Genomic DNA, 15,482 nt, shown 5'->3' with positions numbered 1-15,482 from the left:
TTGGTGCTGCTGCAGGGTAGCATGGATCGGTTGCCGCGGGTCCACGTTGGCTGTCTGTCTGACTCTGCATTCTTCCCGTCGTCACGTAACTTAGCGCGGCGCCCAGCAGAGGGTGGCTCAGCGCAGGGTCCAGTCGAAAATCGGAGGCATTCCGCGCTCTTTCGTTTCCGCCTCCACATTCTTTGCACCGACGCCTCGCAACTAGCAATCGCAAAGCGGCATGTCCATCTTGCCGACGCTTATCTCGGATCCTTGATTGCCAATCCGAGCGCCGACAGACTAACCCCTCGTAGCTTCGACATTGCCCACCATGGCGGACGTGTGGATCTCGCGCAAGAAGTGGACGTGCAAGTACTGCGATGTGACGATCAACGATGACCTGCCTTCGCGGCGGCACCACGAGACCGGTGTAAGGCACAAGCAAAATGTGCAGAATGCGCTTCAGGATCTCTACCGCAAAAGCGAGCAGGGTCGCAAGGATGCCGAGCATACCAAGAAGCAGATGGAGCAGATCGAGGCGCTTGCAGCAGCGAGCTATGCTAAAGACCAGGCAGCAGCTGGAACGTCGGCGTCGGCCACAGCTCCGTCCGCAACCCGCACGACAGCTCCGTCGGCGGCTGCTTCTTCTTCAAAGGTTCCAAAGTCAAGCATTCGTCGCCCGCCTTCCTCGAGCGCTCAGCCGGAAGTGCCGGATGTGCAGCCTGTCGCCGAGGCGGGTCAATGGGAACAGGTGGAGCAAGCTCAGCCGGCCGCTCCGTCCACATCAGCATTCGGATCACAGCCGACAGAAACCACGGAACGCGACCAGGCGAGGTCGTTCCGAGTGAGAGAAAAGGTGGGGCGACTAGACGACAGCGATGACGATGACGGTCTCGAGGCCCGCACAATCAAGGTCAAGAAGAGACCACGAACCGAGGCAGAAGCGAAATCTCATCCTGCACCAGGATTGACTCGTCCCGAGGTCGAACACATCCACACATCGGCTGCCGAATCTCCTGCATCGATAGACACACAAGCGAAGGTCAAGAAGGAGGAGTTGGGGGACAATGTGCCGGCCGATTCCAACCAATCAGATGCGGACGGCGCTGATACGAAGACGGCCAGCGCATCCAACGGTGGCGGCGGCTTGTTCAAGAAGCGTCGCCCGGGTGCTGGAGCCGGCAGCAAGAGGGTCAGAGCAGTGATTTGAATGGCCAAACGTCGTCTAGCCAAAGAAGCTGTGGATGGAAGAAGGCTGCAGACCCTCGATCTGTGATTCGGGCTTTGATCGGGACCCGATGCGCGGCCTAAATATGGGTTGTTGCTTCCACGTCACGGCATCGCGACCGTCGCTGGCGAATTGGCGCCAGCGCTGAGGTGGCAATCCTTCCGCCAAATACGAATTATTTTGTTGCCCATTCGCCGGAGCCCCTGCCACTTGCGTATGGAACTCGCACTGCTGAGCCCGGCCTAGAAGACATCATATGCATAGGCATGGAAAAGGAGGCTTGAACCCAAGGTGGCATTGTGAGTGAGAATGCCTGCGCTGAGTACGGTGGGGAGGGGGTGGCGATGATGAGCTGGCCAGCTGGCAGAGAAGGCCGAAGAAAATCGAGCCAGGCGAGGGCGCAGTGCACAGACCGACGACGCGCTAAGCAAGCGAGGCTGAAACGAGCCCACTTTATTGGCCGAGAAGAACTCGCCTCTGAGATGCACGCAGCGAGAGACACACACTCAGCCCCGCGTGCCTTGGCTCGGGCCTCCAGCGGCGGCTGCCACGTCCCAGCAGCGCCTTGTCAGAGCTGCCGCAGCGCTGCACTGCAGCCCGGCCGCCCCGTCCACGTCGACACGAACCGGCAACCGAAGCTTCCAGCTCACCCTGGCGGACGCGCGCACACACAAAGCCACCTCGCTCGCCTTCGCCATCCTTCCTCCCTTTCCACACCATCAAGTCTTTCCTCCCTCGAGATAAATACTACCGAGTCTCGTAAGTGTTCTCCTTCTCGAGCCCCAAACATTTTGCAAGCGTCCACTTTGCATCGCTGCTCGGTCAGCCTTGCCACCGATACCCCGCCTTGGCATCGTCGCCATCGTCGCCATCGCCACCCGTCGCTGTGACCCACTCGCTGGTCAGGCTTTCGTCGCGGCCCTCTCGCATCATACCCACAACGCGCACGGACAACCTTGCTGATCAACGCTATCCCTCAACCTTTGACGGCGTCAACAGTCGGAAGTACAAGTCATTATGGTTCTCGCCAGCCGCTCAACCGCGGTGGCACAGCGCCGCAAGGCTGCTCGTGCCACTGGCCTCACCCGACCCGCCTTCATGACCATCATCATGGCCATCCTCGCCCTCCTCACCTTCTCCGCCTTCATGGCCCCCGCCTCCTCCGCCGGCGGCATGGGCGTCGCCGCTGCCTCTGACAAGCGCAGCGAGTACGGAACCGTCATTGGTATCGATCTCGGAACCACCTACTCGTGTGTCGGTGCTCAGGTCAACGGCCGTGTCGAAATCATCACCAACGACCAGGGCAACCGAATCACCCCGTCGTACGTCGCATTCACTCCCGAGCGTCTCGTCGGTGACGCCGCCAAGAACCAGGCTGCACAGAACCCCGAGAACACCATCTTCGACGCCAAGCGTCTCATCGGCCGCAAGTGGGGCGAGTCCGACCTCAAGAAGGACGCCAAGCACCTCCCCTTCAAGCTCGTCGAGAAGAACGGCAAGGCCGCCATCCAGGTCAACGTCAACGGCGAAAAGAAGACCTTCACCCCCGAGGAGGTCTCCGCCATGGTCCTCCAGAAGATGAAGGAGACCGCAGAGGCCTACCTCGGCCACAAGGTCACCCACGCCGTCGTCACCGTCCCCGCCTACTTCAACGACGCCCAGCGACAGGCCACCAAGGACGCCGGCACCATCGCCGGTCTCAACGTCCTCCGCATCGTCAACGAGCCCACCGCCGCCGCCATCGCCTACGGCCTCGACAAGAAGGACGGCGAGTCGCAGATCATCGTCTACGATCTCGGTGGAGGTACCTTCGATGTCTCGCTCCTCTCCATCGACTCGGGCGTCTTCGAGGTGCTCGCCACCGCCGGTGACACCCACCTCGGTGGTGAGGACTTCGACAACCGCGTCTCCGATTACATCCTCAAGCAGTTCAAGAAGAAGTCCGGCCTCGACGCCTCGTCCAACAAACGCTCCGTCGGTAAGCTGAAGCGCGAGGTCGAGCGTGCCAAGCGCACCCTCTCCAGCCAGATGTCCACCAAGATCGAGATCGACGGCTTCTTCGAGGGCAACGACCTCGACGAGACCCTCACCCGCGCCAAATTTGAGGAGCTCAACATGGACCTCTTCCGCAAGACCATGAAGCCCGTCGAGCAGGTCCTCAAGGATGCCGGTGTCAAGAAGGACGAGATCGACGACGTCGTCCTTGTCGGTGGTTCCACCCGTATCCCCAAGGTCCAGGCCATGCTCAAGGAGTACTTCGGCCGCGAGCCCTCCAAGGGTATCAACCCCGACGAGGCCGTCGCCTGGGGTGCTGCCGTCCAGGGTGGTGTCCTTGCCGGTGACGAGTCGCTCGGCGATGTCGTCCTCATCGACGTCAACCCCCTCACCCTCGGTATCGAGACCAACGGCGGTGTCATGACCAAGCTCATCCCCCGTAACACCGTCGTGCCCACCAAGAAGTCGCAGATCTTCTCGACTGCCGCCGACAACCAGAACACCGTGCTCATCCAGGTCTTCGAGGGCGAGCGTTCCATGACCAAGGACAACAACAAGCTCGGCAAGTTCGAGCTCACCGGCATCCCCCCTGCGCCGCGAGGCACTCCTCAGATCGAGGTCACCTTCGAGCTCGACGCCAACGGAATCATGAAGGTTTCCGCCACCGACAAGGGCACCGGCAAGGCCGAGTCCGTCACCATCACCAACGACAAGGGCCGTCTCTCCCCCGAGGACATCGAGCGCATGGTCGCCGAGGCCGAGGAGTTTGCCGAGCAGGATGAGGCGGTGCGCAAGCGCATCGAGGCCCTCAACAACCTCCAGAACTTCATCGCCTCGCTCCGCAGCCAGATCGCCGACAAGGAGGGTCTCGGTGGCAAGCTCGACAAGGAGGACAAGGACACCATCAAGCAGAGCCTCAAGGACGCCGAGGCATGGCTCGACGAGAACAGCCAGACCGCCGAGGGCTCCGACATTGAGGAGCAGCTCAGCGAGCTCCAGGCTGCCGTCGCCCCCATCACCGCCAAGATCTACCAGGGCGGCGCTGCCGGTGGCGACGATGAGCCTCTCAACTACGGCCACGACGAGCTCTAGACAGGCTCTGATGTGGCAGCACGGGCCTTGCGCGACTCTAGCTGCTTGCATGCTGGCACCACGTGCGAGACAATGCTCGCAGAGCGACTCGGCAGGACTTTGCAGTGAGAACATGTCTGCATCTGAAAAGGATGCGGTCAATCAAAAGAATCTTTCCGAATGGTCGTGTTCTACAATGTGTGTGCACTGGCGTGGTCGACGCATAAGGCCCGGATGTGACCCGTTTGGTGCAACGGTCGTCGGCTGCGTTCTGCAAAAGCAGTCGTCGCCTCTTTGCCCGAGACTGGCAGTCGACTTGCGTACGCATTCTGCGCTCAGCAGCCTTGGTGCATACTGTGTTTGTGTCGCAGTCAGGCAGGCGGATTGTGCAGGCGCAGTCGAGAACCTTTGCACGTGTCCCGGAATGGCAGTTTGAATTGGTGTGCATGTCTACGCGGAATGCGAGGGATGTGTGGGTAGAAAAGTGCGTTTCCGGGATGGTATAGAGTCCGCACAAGGTCAGGCCGAGTCTGTGAGGTTGGATGTCTGCATGCCCTCGCGGATCTGGCGGACGACCGAGTCGCTGACGAGGGCTCTGAGTTCGTCTTCCGGATCGAAGCCCTCGCGTTCTGCGCGGGTCATGATCTCTCCCACACGTGCCATGAGCTGGTCGGTCTGCGCATCCAGTCTCTCGTCCTCTGCCGCCTGCTCTTCTTGCGTCAACTCTCGACCATCCGTCCTTGCATCACCATTCTCGTCCTCGCCAAGTACATCCTCCTCTTCTTGTTCAGTTTGGAGCGACTCTCCCGTTACGGAAGCGATGTACTGAGCCAAGTCCTCGTGCTCGTTCTCGAACGCCTGTTGCGCTGCTGTGAGACCCTCGGAATTGGTGTGTTTGGCGTTGGCGTGGAACTCCTCGATCAGACAGCGAGCAGCTTCGACCGTCTCGCACACGAACAGCGGCGTGTCGAGATCCGAGTCGGTCACATTGACCGCATCTGATGGCGCAGAAGGATGCGACAGCAGATAGCGCAGAATGTCGAGGTGGCCGTACGATGCAGCAGCGTGCAGAGGCGTGTATGTGAATTCGTCCGCAGCAGTAGGAGAGATGCCTTCGCGTTCAACGCAGTCCTTGACGCGGTCGAGATCGCCTTCGCCCGCGGCGATCCAGATGTTCTTGGGCGCAGATGCACCAGCCGGCGCAACGGCTCGATCCAAGTTTGTCGGTACTGGCATCTTTTGTGAATCGCTGGACAGTGAAGCGCCTCGATTGGAGTGGTTGGGATCGAGGGTAGCAGTGGGAAGAAGGCAAGGCGTGGCTGAGGTGGCTGCAGGAGAAGCTCAAATTTGGATTATGTGGTGCTGACCTGCTGTTATCAAAAACGCGGAAGTCGGAGATATGTGGAGCTGCGCGCCCTCACGACACAAAGCTGCGTTTTTGGCCGTGAGGCGCAGTTTGACACGACACCCGCTCTTGACTCCTGACCACAAGCTTGTTGCCGTCTGCTGGATCCATCCGTGGCTCGCTCCGCAGTTGCCAAGCTCAGCAATCATGGGCAAGAGGAAAAGCTCCAGCAAGAAGCCCACGGGCTCCAAGAGACCACCTCCGCTCGGTAAGTCGAACATCTCGCCGACATCGCTGGCAAGGTCCACGTTGAACAGACGCCCGCGAGCAGCTGCGCAGTAAAGCTGACACTCGCCTCTCTGCTCTTGCTCCGCAGACACCGTCTTCACATGTCTCTTCTGCAACCACGAGAAGGCAGTCTCGTGCAAGATGTAAGTCGGCCCATCTCCGAAATACGCACAACGACGTTCAAGGTACTGACTCTATCGAGACATGCTTTGGACATGACCATGGCATGGATTGCAGTGACGAAAAGGCAAGGATCGGCTATCTCTCGTGCAAGATTTGCGGACAGAAGTTCTCGGCGGACACAAATCCTCTCGACCAGCCCATCGACGTCTACTCGCTCTGGATCGACGCCTGCGAGGACGTTGCCAACGAACAAGAGCGCTGAAGGGTCACGAGTCATCATCCACTCTCTCGCGTCGACCAGTTTCGCGGCTCGCTGCCTTCTCGCACCATTCGACGTGCCGGGAACCGGTGACAGCACAATAGCATATCAGCCCGCACGCACGCCTTTACCGTCTTCTTTGTGCGACTGCATCTTCCGAGCACGGCCGCAGGTACACCCAATAACGGACCCGGATCTTGCTTCTCTCGTCTCGTGTATCGACTCTCATGTACTTCTACAACCTACCATCTTCGTATCGTCCGAGCCGCGCGCGTGTGTTGGTCTACACTAGCCGAAAGAGCATCCCTGTGTCGCTGTCGATAGGGTGCGGCTCTCGCGCACGCAAAGAGATGATTGTGGGTGCACCCTCGACGCCCGACATCCGGTGCTGGAAGGCGGTCTTGTGTTCGGCGCTGATCTAGAGATCGCCGAAAAGACCTGACCGAATCGGTGATGCTGGTGTGTGGTTCTGGACGCATCACTTTCGAGCGAGCTTCGGACTTGCGCGGGCGACCGTGTGATATAGGTTGGGCGACCACACTACCACGATCCTGCGATGGCTATGGCAGGCTGTTTCCAGCTCGACCCGGCGGAAGCTCAGCGGCTGTAAGACTCAAGGGGATGGTGATGGCGGTGTTGAGGTTGGCCGATGCAGAGCACAGCCGGTTGCTATGAACTGTTGGCGTCGTACCGCTTCAACGACACGCTGCACTGGAGCAATGACAACGGCCGCAGTCGTGACCTTACGTGCGGCACGCTGGTGTCTGGTCCAGGCGAGGCCGCAGGCAGATATCTTACCCGACGGTAGATGGACCCTGTGAGTTAGCCAGGTGTCAAGCAGTGCGCCGGTGAGCTGGGTGTAGGCTTCCGCGCGCGGTTGCTAACCGGCTACGCAACTGAGACTAGGGTCTCTCCGAAGGATCGTAGTCGAACCCCTCGTTCGGAGCGAGACAAGCACCCCAAACCACCCGTAGCCGGTTCAGATCCACGGCAAAGCCGTGCGGAAGTAGCATGTATTGCAACCATAGCCGCATGTTAGGTTCGGCTGCAGCTTTTCGGGGAGGCATCTGCGCGAGATCGAAGCGTACAGCGACGTGCATATCGACTTGCAAATTGAATTCGAGCCCGGCTACTCTAGGCGCAGGATTACGCCATGGAGTTGGGCACCTCGACACGCGCTCCGAGCGTTGCCTGTTCATCCACGCGGTGCACAGCCTCACGGCCCTCGCCTGCTACCAACCTGAGACACACACTAGCTTGCGCGCGCAGCGGCCCAGTCCCTTCGCCACCATTGGCCACCTTGAAATCATTTTCCGTTGGGACCGGCTTGCGCCTGTCCATTGTCGGCAAGACTTGGTGAGCAGCGGCAATGCCAAGCTGCGCGCAAGACGAACGATGGCCGGTCAAATCAAACCCAACGACATCAAGAGAGGCGGAGGGCGGCCAAAGGGTTTGATCGATATCCATCCAGTTTGTTGTTGAAATTAGATTATTCTTTTTTTTTTGCAATTTCCTGTGACAACTTCAAGTGAGTTGAGTGAAGATCACGGGTCCAAAGGGGTGCGAGGGCGAGGTTTCGGGAAGAAGTGCGACGCAAGGTGTCAAAAGGTCAAACCCGGCGCAAGAGGTGGCCCCTGCGCTGCGTGCCGCGGACCATCGTCGCCATCTTCGTGCCCAATTCTTCCGGAGCATCACATCGTCCGCCTAGCTCCTTGTATCGCCCGCATCCATTTCTTCGGCGCCATCGCATTGGACAGCGGTGGCAACATCCGCCGCCTAAGTGCGAGATTTGGCACAGAATATTAACTTCGATGCAGGCACACGAAGATTGTTGAGTGGGCTGTAAGAACGTCTCCATCATTGAATGGGCTGCAAAGCGAAGAATTGCAGCAAGAGATGCCAGGCGTCTCAAAACCCATATCCGCACAGCTAGATTTGACGTCGCGGTAACAAGATTAAAAGGCAATGTTCATGGTGGTATTGCAAACCAAAAAGAATGGAGCAAGACTGCATGCCAGCTCTTGAAGCCAAGAGACAGTGGACGTGCAGGAGAAAAGAGGGAGGAAAGCGTGGCAGCTGTTGGGGTTTATACAGGTATTTGACAGGCGACAGGTCAGGTTGAAAAAAGAAGGCGAAGATGGAGAATAGCAAGCCGAGCGAAACGAGCAACAGCGGGCAGCACGGGCCTGCGGCTTGGCTGCTGCAGTAGTTTGTCGTCGCATCATGTCGAGCCACGTGGACGGCTGGCAACGTCACAAGGCAGATTGCCGTGCATCCCATTTAAAGGAAGGGGAGGAGGGCACCAGCGAGACCGAGGACGGTAAGGCCGGCGGTGGAGGGCGAGAAGGCGGCGGCGCCGTTGGGGGCGCGGCTCGAGGTCTGGGCGGGGGCCGAGCCGGAAGTGGTAGCCGAGCGCGAGGCGGTGGCCGACGCCGACGTGGACGAGGCAGCCGAGCTCATGCTCGAGGCGGCGGCCGAGGAGGAAGAGCGGGCCGACGAGCTAGAGGCAGCGGCCGAGGAGCTGGCAGCCGACGAGGTGGCGGCACCACCAGCGGCGGCCGACGAGCTGGAGCCACCGTTGAGGCACGAGCTGTCCGACGAGGGAAGGACAACGAGGGGCGAGGCGTAGTTGGGCATGCCGCTGCCGTCGTTGATGGTGATGGTGATGTTGGTGCCGGCGGCGACGTTGACGGTCCAGACGTACGAGCCCGAAGCGCCAGTCTGGTCGGGAAGGTTCTCGATGGGGGCGGCCGAGACCTCACCACCGGGGAGGATGCTGAGACGGACGGTGCCGGTGGCACCCTGCCACGAGAGAGCGGCGGGCTGGCACTGGGTGATCGAGGCGGGGGTGTTGATGGTGGCGGCCGAGGCGGCGGCAGCGAACACAACGGCACCAGCGGCGGCGGAGGAGATCTTGACCATTTTGAAGAATGAAGAAGGGATTGTTTGGGGAGCAAGGGCAAGATGCAGCGAGGTGGGATGAAAGGTATGATGGAGGAGAGGGTGGATGGATGCTTCGATGGCGGCTCACATATATACTCTAGGCGAAAGGCGACTGAGGGAGGGGGGAAAGGCAGGGGGGCGAGCGAAGGCAAGCGAAGGGCGGCAGAACGGGCTCGCAGACAGTACTCGAACCCTTCTCACTGCCCAGGAGCTGTCGCACATGAGGCTCAGGCTCAGGCTCAGATTGAGGTGCAGGCGCATGCGCAGCAGCGGCACGCCAGAACCAACGAGGGACGGACGGGCACGAACGAGGTCGGTCGGTTGGTCAACTCTACATCGGTCACTGCAGCCGCGTGAACGCGCAACACAGCCTGGGTCGGATGGTGGCCACAGCGGCCACAGGGGAAGGAGCAAGGGGCGCTCGCCACGCCCTTGCAAACGCAGCCAAGACGGCCGAGCAGACCCGGGGGCCACAGGCGAGGCGAGGCGAGGCGAAAGTGCTGGAAACTGCAGCGGAGCCCAAGCGAGATGAGCAGGGCCGGGCCCAGGTATTGCGATCGCGCAACTGCGCTGCGCCAAGTGGAATTCCAATTCAATTCCAATCGCGACACACACAGGCGCAGGCGCCGGCCGGCACCCGCGAGCCGTGCCCAAAACACGCCGCCTGCCCAGAAAGAGCGAGGGAGGGTCCAAGGCGGCCGCTGTCGATCCTGGCTCGCCCTCACCCGAAGCTCGATCTTCCCTCGTCCGCGCTGTGCCGTTGGTGGTGATCGCGAAACTTCGGCGGCAAACTGTCGATGCCCGGTGTAGCTATCTTTGGCTTCGCCCCGGCCACGCCTCCGCCCTTCCCTGCACCCAGTCCCCTGCTATGCCCTGCCACGCCCTACGCCCTGCCAACGCGAACGGCTCTCCATCTCGGAAGTCGACGGCGCATCGATACGCACTTTCATTTGAAAATGAATTGGCCAGACGCATCTGCCTAGCCAAGCACGGGTTTCACTGCGCGGATTGATGAGCAAGCGTGGATCGTGTCCAAGCTAGCGGAAAAGAACATCCGGCTGCCGACCAGATGGACGGGGCAGGTTCTTTTTTTTCCATTTCCTACTGTAGAGACAGCTTGATTGCATTGTGCCGGACCGAAATCCAACGACTTGCTCGCAGTCGCTCACTGATCTCTCCAGAGTCTGATGCGTGGGTTGAGCCTAGAGTTAGGGAGGTGGGGCCCAAGCCTCCGACAAACGGCGCTGCAAGCCAGAGACGGAGCAACACATGCACAGGGTGCAGCCCCGCCGCTCCGGTCAGACGCGCGCAGTCGCCATATCTCGGCCCACAGCTTTGTGTCACACTTTGTACAGCAACTTGACCCAATATCAATCCGCTTTGGTGCTAGCCGGAAGGTCGACTGTACCCCTGAGAGGCTAAATCGGCCAAGTCCCCTTCCGCTGTGCCCAACCTCGGACTTCCATTGCTGGCGGGATTGGCCAAGACGAAAGAGAAGCCATCCAGGGCTTGGCAGAGGCAGAACCCAAGCGCAAAGGACAAAGAACCTCCTGAAAAAATCACGCGAGCCACTGTGCTCTGCTGATTGGAAACGTGCATCACGGCTTGCAACCTTATCGTTGGCCATGGCAAGGCTGCAACTCATTGATCCGCTGTGGCCGAAGAGCGCATTGGAAGAGGCATGCAGATTTGAGCCTCGCCGACGCCGCGAGGAACAGAGCATTGTGCACCGTGATGCAGGCGCTTGCACCACTCGAGCATGTCCGAAGATTCTTCGCATGGCCGATTGGCCTGTGGCTTGCCGTGTTTTGGTCTTCGATTTTCTTTTGGCACGCTGCCCGCCCCCCTGAGTGCTTCCGGTCCAATTCTCCGCTGACGCCGCCTCGAGCAAGCCATCCAGGATCCGGACTAGCCGCATAGACCTCGGCAGCGTCCCGACTTGGGTCGTCCACATGCACTTTGCAAGTCTGTCGTCATGCACGGCACCCACCCGTTCCAGACGCTCTTTTGCCCAAACCGCCATCAAGCTCCCGGAAGCCGATTCCGGAAGCCGATTTTGTATCATATAAGCATGACTAATGAAGAGCAGCCTGCACCCGACTCGCCCGCATGAGCTGCAGCGCTGGACCCTGAATACCAAAGTGCGGCCACCTCTTCGCCTACCGTGCTGCATCCTTCTTGCACTCTATCCTGCAGCATTGACGCCCACTCAAGTGTCTCCGCGCCACTTCGTCCACCACATACTATCTTCGACCGTCTCTTGTAAGGCCGGCCTCTTAAGCCTGCCGAAACTGTCGAGGTGACCTGTGCCGAGATGTACAGGTCCACGAGCAGCGAGAATGGCGCGTAACGGACCGCTGAGCTCAGCCGCCAGCCGGCCAGAGCTTCAGCACGACGATAGCGATGACGACTTTCTGGATGACCAGTACCAGCATCCAAACCCCTCTACAGCCCGCAAACGACGTCGGATCCAGCCGGAGCGGTCCAACGCAGCCCCGCCCAAGCAGACCCTTCGCGCCTTGCTCGGCCTGACCAAAGCCGACGACTACATCGAGACCGCGGATCCGCCTTCTGATGCAGAAGCGTCACATAAGGATGCTCTCGACCGCGGAGTCACTCACTCAGTCCATCCCAATGCACTCGACCAGTCTCGCAGCTCGGCTTCGGACTCGGATTCGTCGTCCTCAGACGAGGAGGAAGTAATTCTGCCAATCAAGCGAATCGTCCGCAATCTTCCCAATCCCGTGTCTCGACAGGATGCTCCGGCGGACACGATGAGTGCACCAACGAAGATATCCCCGCGCGTTGGGGTAACGCTGGATTCCGACCCGGAAGAGGACGAAGAGCAGGCATTAAGCATCAGTACGGGAGGCTCTGCGTCGCTTCCACTTTATCCCGCGGGCAAGTCTCACCTACATCCCGCGGGCAAGTCTCACCCTGTAGGTGACGAAAGCGAAAGCAGTCAAAGTGATGATGAAGTGGCCTTGGCCATCAGGCCCAAAGCACTGGCGAGCCAGAAATCAGCATCAAAAGCATCCGCGACACACGGCTCGATCGCACCTGCCGCCTTCTTAGAAGGTCAAAAGCCTTCTTTCCCTGTCCCAAAGGAGCTCAGAGACGTCGGTCCTCTGATGCTGGGTCCAGGCATCCAGGTTCCTGCAGCCATCAATCGCTTCCTCCGCAGCTATCAGCGAGACGGCGTCCGCTTCCTTTACAGATCCTACGCTCAAAATAGAGGCGCGCTTCTGGGTGACGACATGGGTCTTGGCAAAACCATTCAGGTGATTGCCTTCCTCTCAGCCATCATGCAGAAGACCGGCGGAGAGAGCGACGCGGACCGCCGCATCGAGGCGGTACGCAGCGACCGACAACGCGCAGGCTACCACTGTGCGAATGGCGTCTGGCCGACCTGCTTGATCATCTGCCCGAGCTCCGTCATTGACAACTGGCGGCACGAGCTGGACACCTGGGGCTACTTCGAGCATGCCGCATTCAGCGGTGCGCGAGCTAAGGAAGAGGCACTGGAATCCTTTCGCCGAGGTCGACTGGATATCCTTGTCACGAGCCACGAAACGGCCTCTCTGTCGATCGAGCAGCTGCGCGATCTCGACTTTTCGTGCGTCTTGATCGACGAGGCGCACAAGCTCAAGAATCCGAACTCGCAGATGACGCAGGCCATGCAAACCTTTCGATGCAAGGTGCGCTTCGCTTTGACGGGAACGGCGATCCAAAACAGCTACCGAGAGCTCTACACTCTGGCGGATTGGACCAATCCTGGGCTGCTCGGTACCGTCAAGGAGTGGATCACCGAGATCGAAGACCCGCTCAAGCACGGTCAGAAGCGAGGCGCGGATCCCGAACGCATCGCAGACGCCAGAACGCGCGCCGAGAAGCTCGTACAGAACGTCTTGCCAATCTTCTTTCTTCGACGCACCAAAGCGCTCATCGCAGACCAGCTGCCTCGCAAATTTGACAAGATCGTCTTTTGCCCGCTCACACCGACCCAACTCGAGGTATACCGACGGATCTTGGCGGAGCCAGAGGTCGATCTCATGAAGCATCACGCCGACCCATGTCCGTGCGGTCGCATCGACCCAGACACAGGCCTGGCATATCGCCGCCAGAATTGCTGCTTCAAGCGCGACGGAGCGGGCGGAGCATGGAACAAGAACATGCTCAAGTACGTCTACCTCTTGCAAAAGTGCTCGAACCACGTCGCTCTGGTGTTCCCGGACCCGGAGGACCTCAGCTCACGCGATCCTGACCGCATGGACAGGTACGAGCGTCAACTCTCCTACGTCCAGCTCATGTTCCCGGACAGCTGGCAACTCAAGCGGTGCAATGCTGCCAATGGCATGAACCCGGAGCTGTGCGGCAAGTGGAAGGTACTCGCTGGACTACTGCACCAGTGGCACGCGGATGGCGACAAGGTGCTGCTGTTCTCGACCAACTTGCGACTGCTCCAGTTCATTGAGTTCTTCTTGGCGCGAGAGGGACACAGCTTTGTGCGACTGGACGGCTCGACGCCTCAGCCCCGTCGGCAGCAATTAGTGGACCAGTTCAATCGAGATGGCAGCATCTTTGTCTTTCTCATCTCGACCACGGCTGGCGGCACCGGTCTCAACCTTACCGCTGCGAATCGCGTGGTGGTGTTCGACCCGCACTGGAACCCGTCGCACGACTTGCAGGCGATGGACCGTGCGTATCGATTCGGGCAGACGAGGGACGTCTTCGTGTACCGCCTGATCGGAGCAGGCTCGCTCGAGGAGGTGGTGTACGGTCGGCAGCTGTACAAGCAGCAACAGATGGAGATCGGATACAATGCCACTAAGGAGCGCCGCTACTTCGAGGGCGTCGCGGGCGATCAAGGGAGCCTCGGCGAGCTGTTCGGATGCAAGAATCTGTTCACGCTGCACGAGAGCAGTCTGGCGATGAAGTCGATCATCGACGAGTGCAACATTTCTGAAGTCACCTATGCTCTGGCGCAGTATCTCAAGACAGGTTCACTGGATGATCAGCTCAGTGCCGACGCCGCTCTGGTCGAGCGCGCACACAGCCCCAAGGCGAGCCCGCCCGAGTCGGCGCAGAGGCAGGAACCTGGCGGAGCGACGATGGCGCTGCCGACCGCAGCCGACACGGACCCGATCCGAGGCATCCTCGAAGGAAGCGGGATCAGCTACAGCCACGATCATGCGGCGCTGGTGGGCAACAGCGTCGCCGAGGCTGCGCTCTACCGAGAGGGCAAAGTGCGCAAGACTCGCCAAGCAAGCGCGGTCAGCAAGAGCAAGCGTGCTACCGGCTCTAGGGCTGGTGAAGCCGCTCTCACCTCGACCAGCGTGTGGCCGCCGGTTCGCTCAGTACCTGCATCCGGCAGTGGAGCGGCAAAAACACAGGAAGAGTCACAATCCATCGCGGCGGCTGCTGCCGAGCGGGGGCTGCTGCAAGCATCGCAAGGCGATGGCGCCAGCCGGCTGCCCGATCTGTCCGATCTGGCAAGGCTGCAGAACGTGAGCGAGGTCGAGATGGCTGCGGCCGTCAACGCCATGTCGGCAACGGAGCAGAAGGCCTTCTTCGACACGGCGCTGCAAAGGTGGAATCGGAAACAGGACGCTCTGGCAAAAGGCAGCCGCAGGCAGATACAGCAGCGCCAGTTCTAGAAATTCCAACCACCAATTTTTAGTTTCCTGCCTTTTCCTTTCTCCTCCTTCTGCACTCGCTCTGTGTCTGAAGCTGCGCGCTGCTGGCAGGCATTGACGTCATGGCAGCTGCAGGCCGCGTTCTCCTTCTGTCCATGCGGGCTGTCATGCTTGAGCACGACTCCTTGGATCGCACGCGTCTGACATGCGTACGGTGCTCATCATACGGATACACAGGATGCTGTGGGATCAGTTCTACCTGTGAGTGGCATGCGGATGGCTGGACTGAGAGCGCCTGGTCGCGGAAGGCGGATGGAAAGCACTGGAAAGCATCTGGCTGAAGGGTGATGCAGGATCAGCTTACGAACGGTCGCATCAAACCGAGTCTAGACGGAAGTCAGCGTCGACGGATGGCATGCTCGTAAGCCATGGAACGCGGCTGGACTCGATTTTTGAGTCGCTCTGGGCTCTTGACCGTTATTTTACCCGCCGATTCGGGCCACAGGATCGTACAGACCCTCGTCTCGGTTGCAGCGCGCTGCCTCCACACCTCACGGGCCGCCGAAAAAAGTGACTGATGAGCTGCAGGCCCAAACGTCATTTTCCGCACCCTCG

The 15,482-nt window shown here is 59.9% G+C and overlaps 6 protein-coding genes across 6 annotated transcripts; 3 read left to right on the top strand and 3 right to left on the bottom strand.

Annotated features, from left to right (window-relative positions):
- Nucleotides 1–310: 310 nt before the first annotated feature.
- Nucleotides 311–4,294, top strand: PAN0_002d1069 (heat shock protein; the record flags this gene model as incomplete). The annotated part of the gene is made up of 4 exons (XM_014803236.1): nt 311–1,171; nt 1,700–1,930; nt 2,034–2,108; nt 2,207–4,294. 4 exons carry the CDS (start codon nt 311–313, stop codon nt 4,292–4,294), a joined length of 3,255 nt encoding a protein of 1,084 aa, XP_014658722.1.
- Nucleotides 4,295–4,792: 498 nt separating this feature from the next.
- PAN0_002c1068 (ankyrin) lies at nt 4,793–5,509 on the bottom strand (the record flags this gene model as incomplete). Its single annotated transcript, XM_014803235.1, has 1 exon — nt 4,793–5,509. One exon carries the CDS (start codon nt 5,507–5,509, stop codon nt 4,793–4,795), a length of 717 nt encoding a protein of 238 aa, XP_014658721.1.
- A 316-nt stretch (nt 5,510–5,825) lies between these two features.
- On the top strand, nt 5,826–6,291 carry PAN0_002d1067 (elf1-domain-containing protein; the record flags this gene model as incomplete). The annotated part of the gene is made up of 3 exons (XM_014803234.1): nt 5,826–5,886; nt 5,995–6,049; nt 6,144–6,291. The coding sequence occupies 3 exons, from the start codon at nt 5,826–5,828 to the stop codon at nt 6,289–6,291; spliced, it is 264 nt and encodes an 87-aa protein (XP_014658720.1).
- An 899-nt stretch (nt 6,292–7,190) lies between these two features.
- On the bottom strand, nt 7,191–7,755 carry PAN0_002c1066 (uncharacterized protein; the record flags this gene model as incomplete). Its single annotated transcript, XM_014803233.1, has 2 exons — nt 7,191–7,422; nt 7,529–7,755. The coding sequence occupies 2 exons, from the start codon at nt 7,753–7,755 to the stop codon at nt 7,191–7,193; spliced, it is 459 nt and encodes a 152-aa protein (XP_014658719.1).
- An 813-nt stretch (nt 7,756–8,568) lies between these two features.
- On the bottom strand, nt 8,569–9,210 carry PAN0_002c1065 (uncharacterized protein; the record flags this gene model as incomplete). Its single annotated transcript, XM_014803232.1, has 1 exon — nt 8,569–9,210. One exon carries the CDS (start codon nt 9,208–9,210, stop codon nt 8,569–8,571), a length of 642 nt encoding a protein of 213 aa, XP_014658718.1.
- A 2,360-nt stretch (nt 9,211–11,570) lies between these two features.
- On the top strand, nt 11,571–14,888 carry PAN0_002d1064 (rad26-like snf2 family DNA-dependent atpase; the record flags this gene model as incomplete). The annotated part of the gene is made up of 1 exon (XM_014803231.1): nt 11,571–14,888. One exon carries the CDS (start codon nt 11,571–11,573, stop codon nt 14,886–14,888), a length of 3,318 nt encoding a protein of 1,105 aa, XP_014658717.1.
- Nucleotides 14,889–15,482: the final 594 nt, after the last annotated feature.

The sequence above is a fragment of the Moesziomyces antarcticus genome (assembly GCF_000747765.1).
Source record: "Moesziomyces antarcticus DNA, scaffold: scaffold_v10002, strain JCM 10317, whole genome shotgun sequence".
In the NCBI taxonomy this organism is placed as follows: Eukaryota; Fungi; Basidiomycota; class Ustilaginomycetes; order Ustilaginales; family Ustilaginaceae; genus Moesziomyces; species Moesziomyces antarcticus.
The sequence above is the reverse complement of the archived record's forward strand: the minus strand, read 5'-3'. Positions and strand labels throughout refer to the sequence as shown.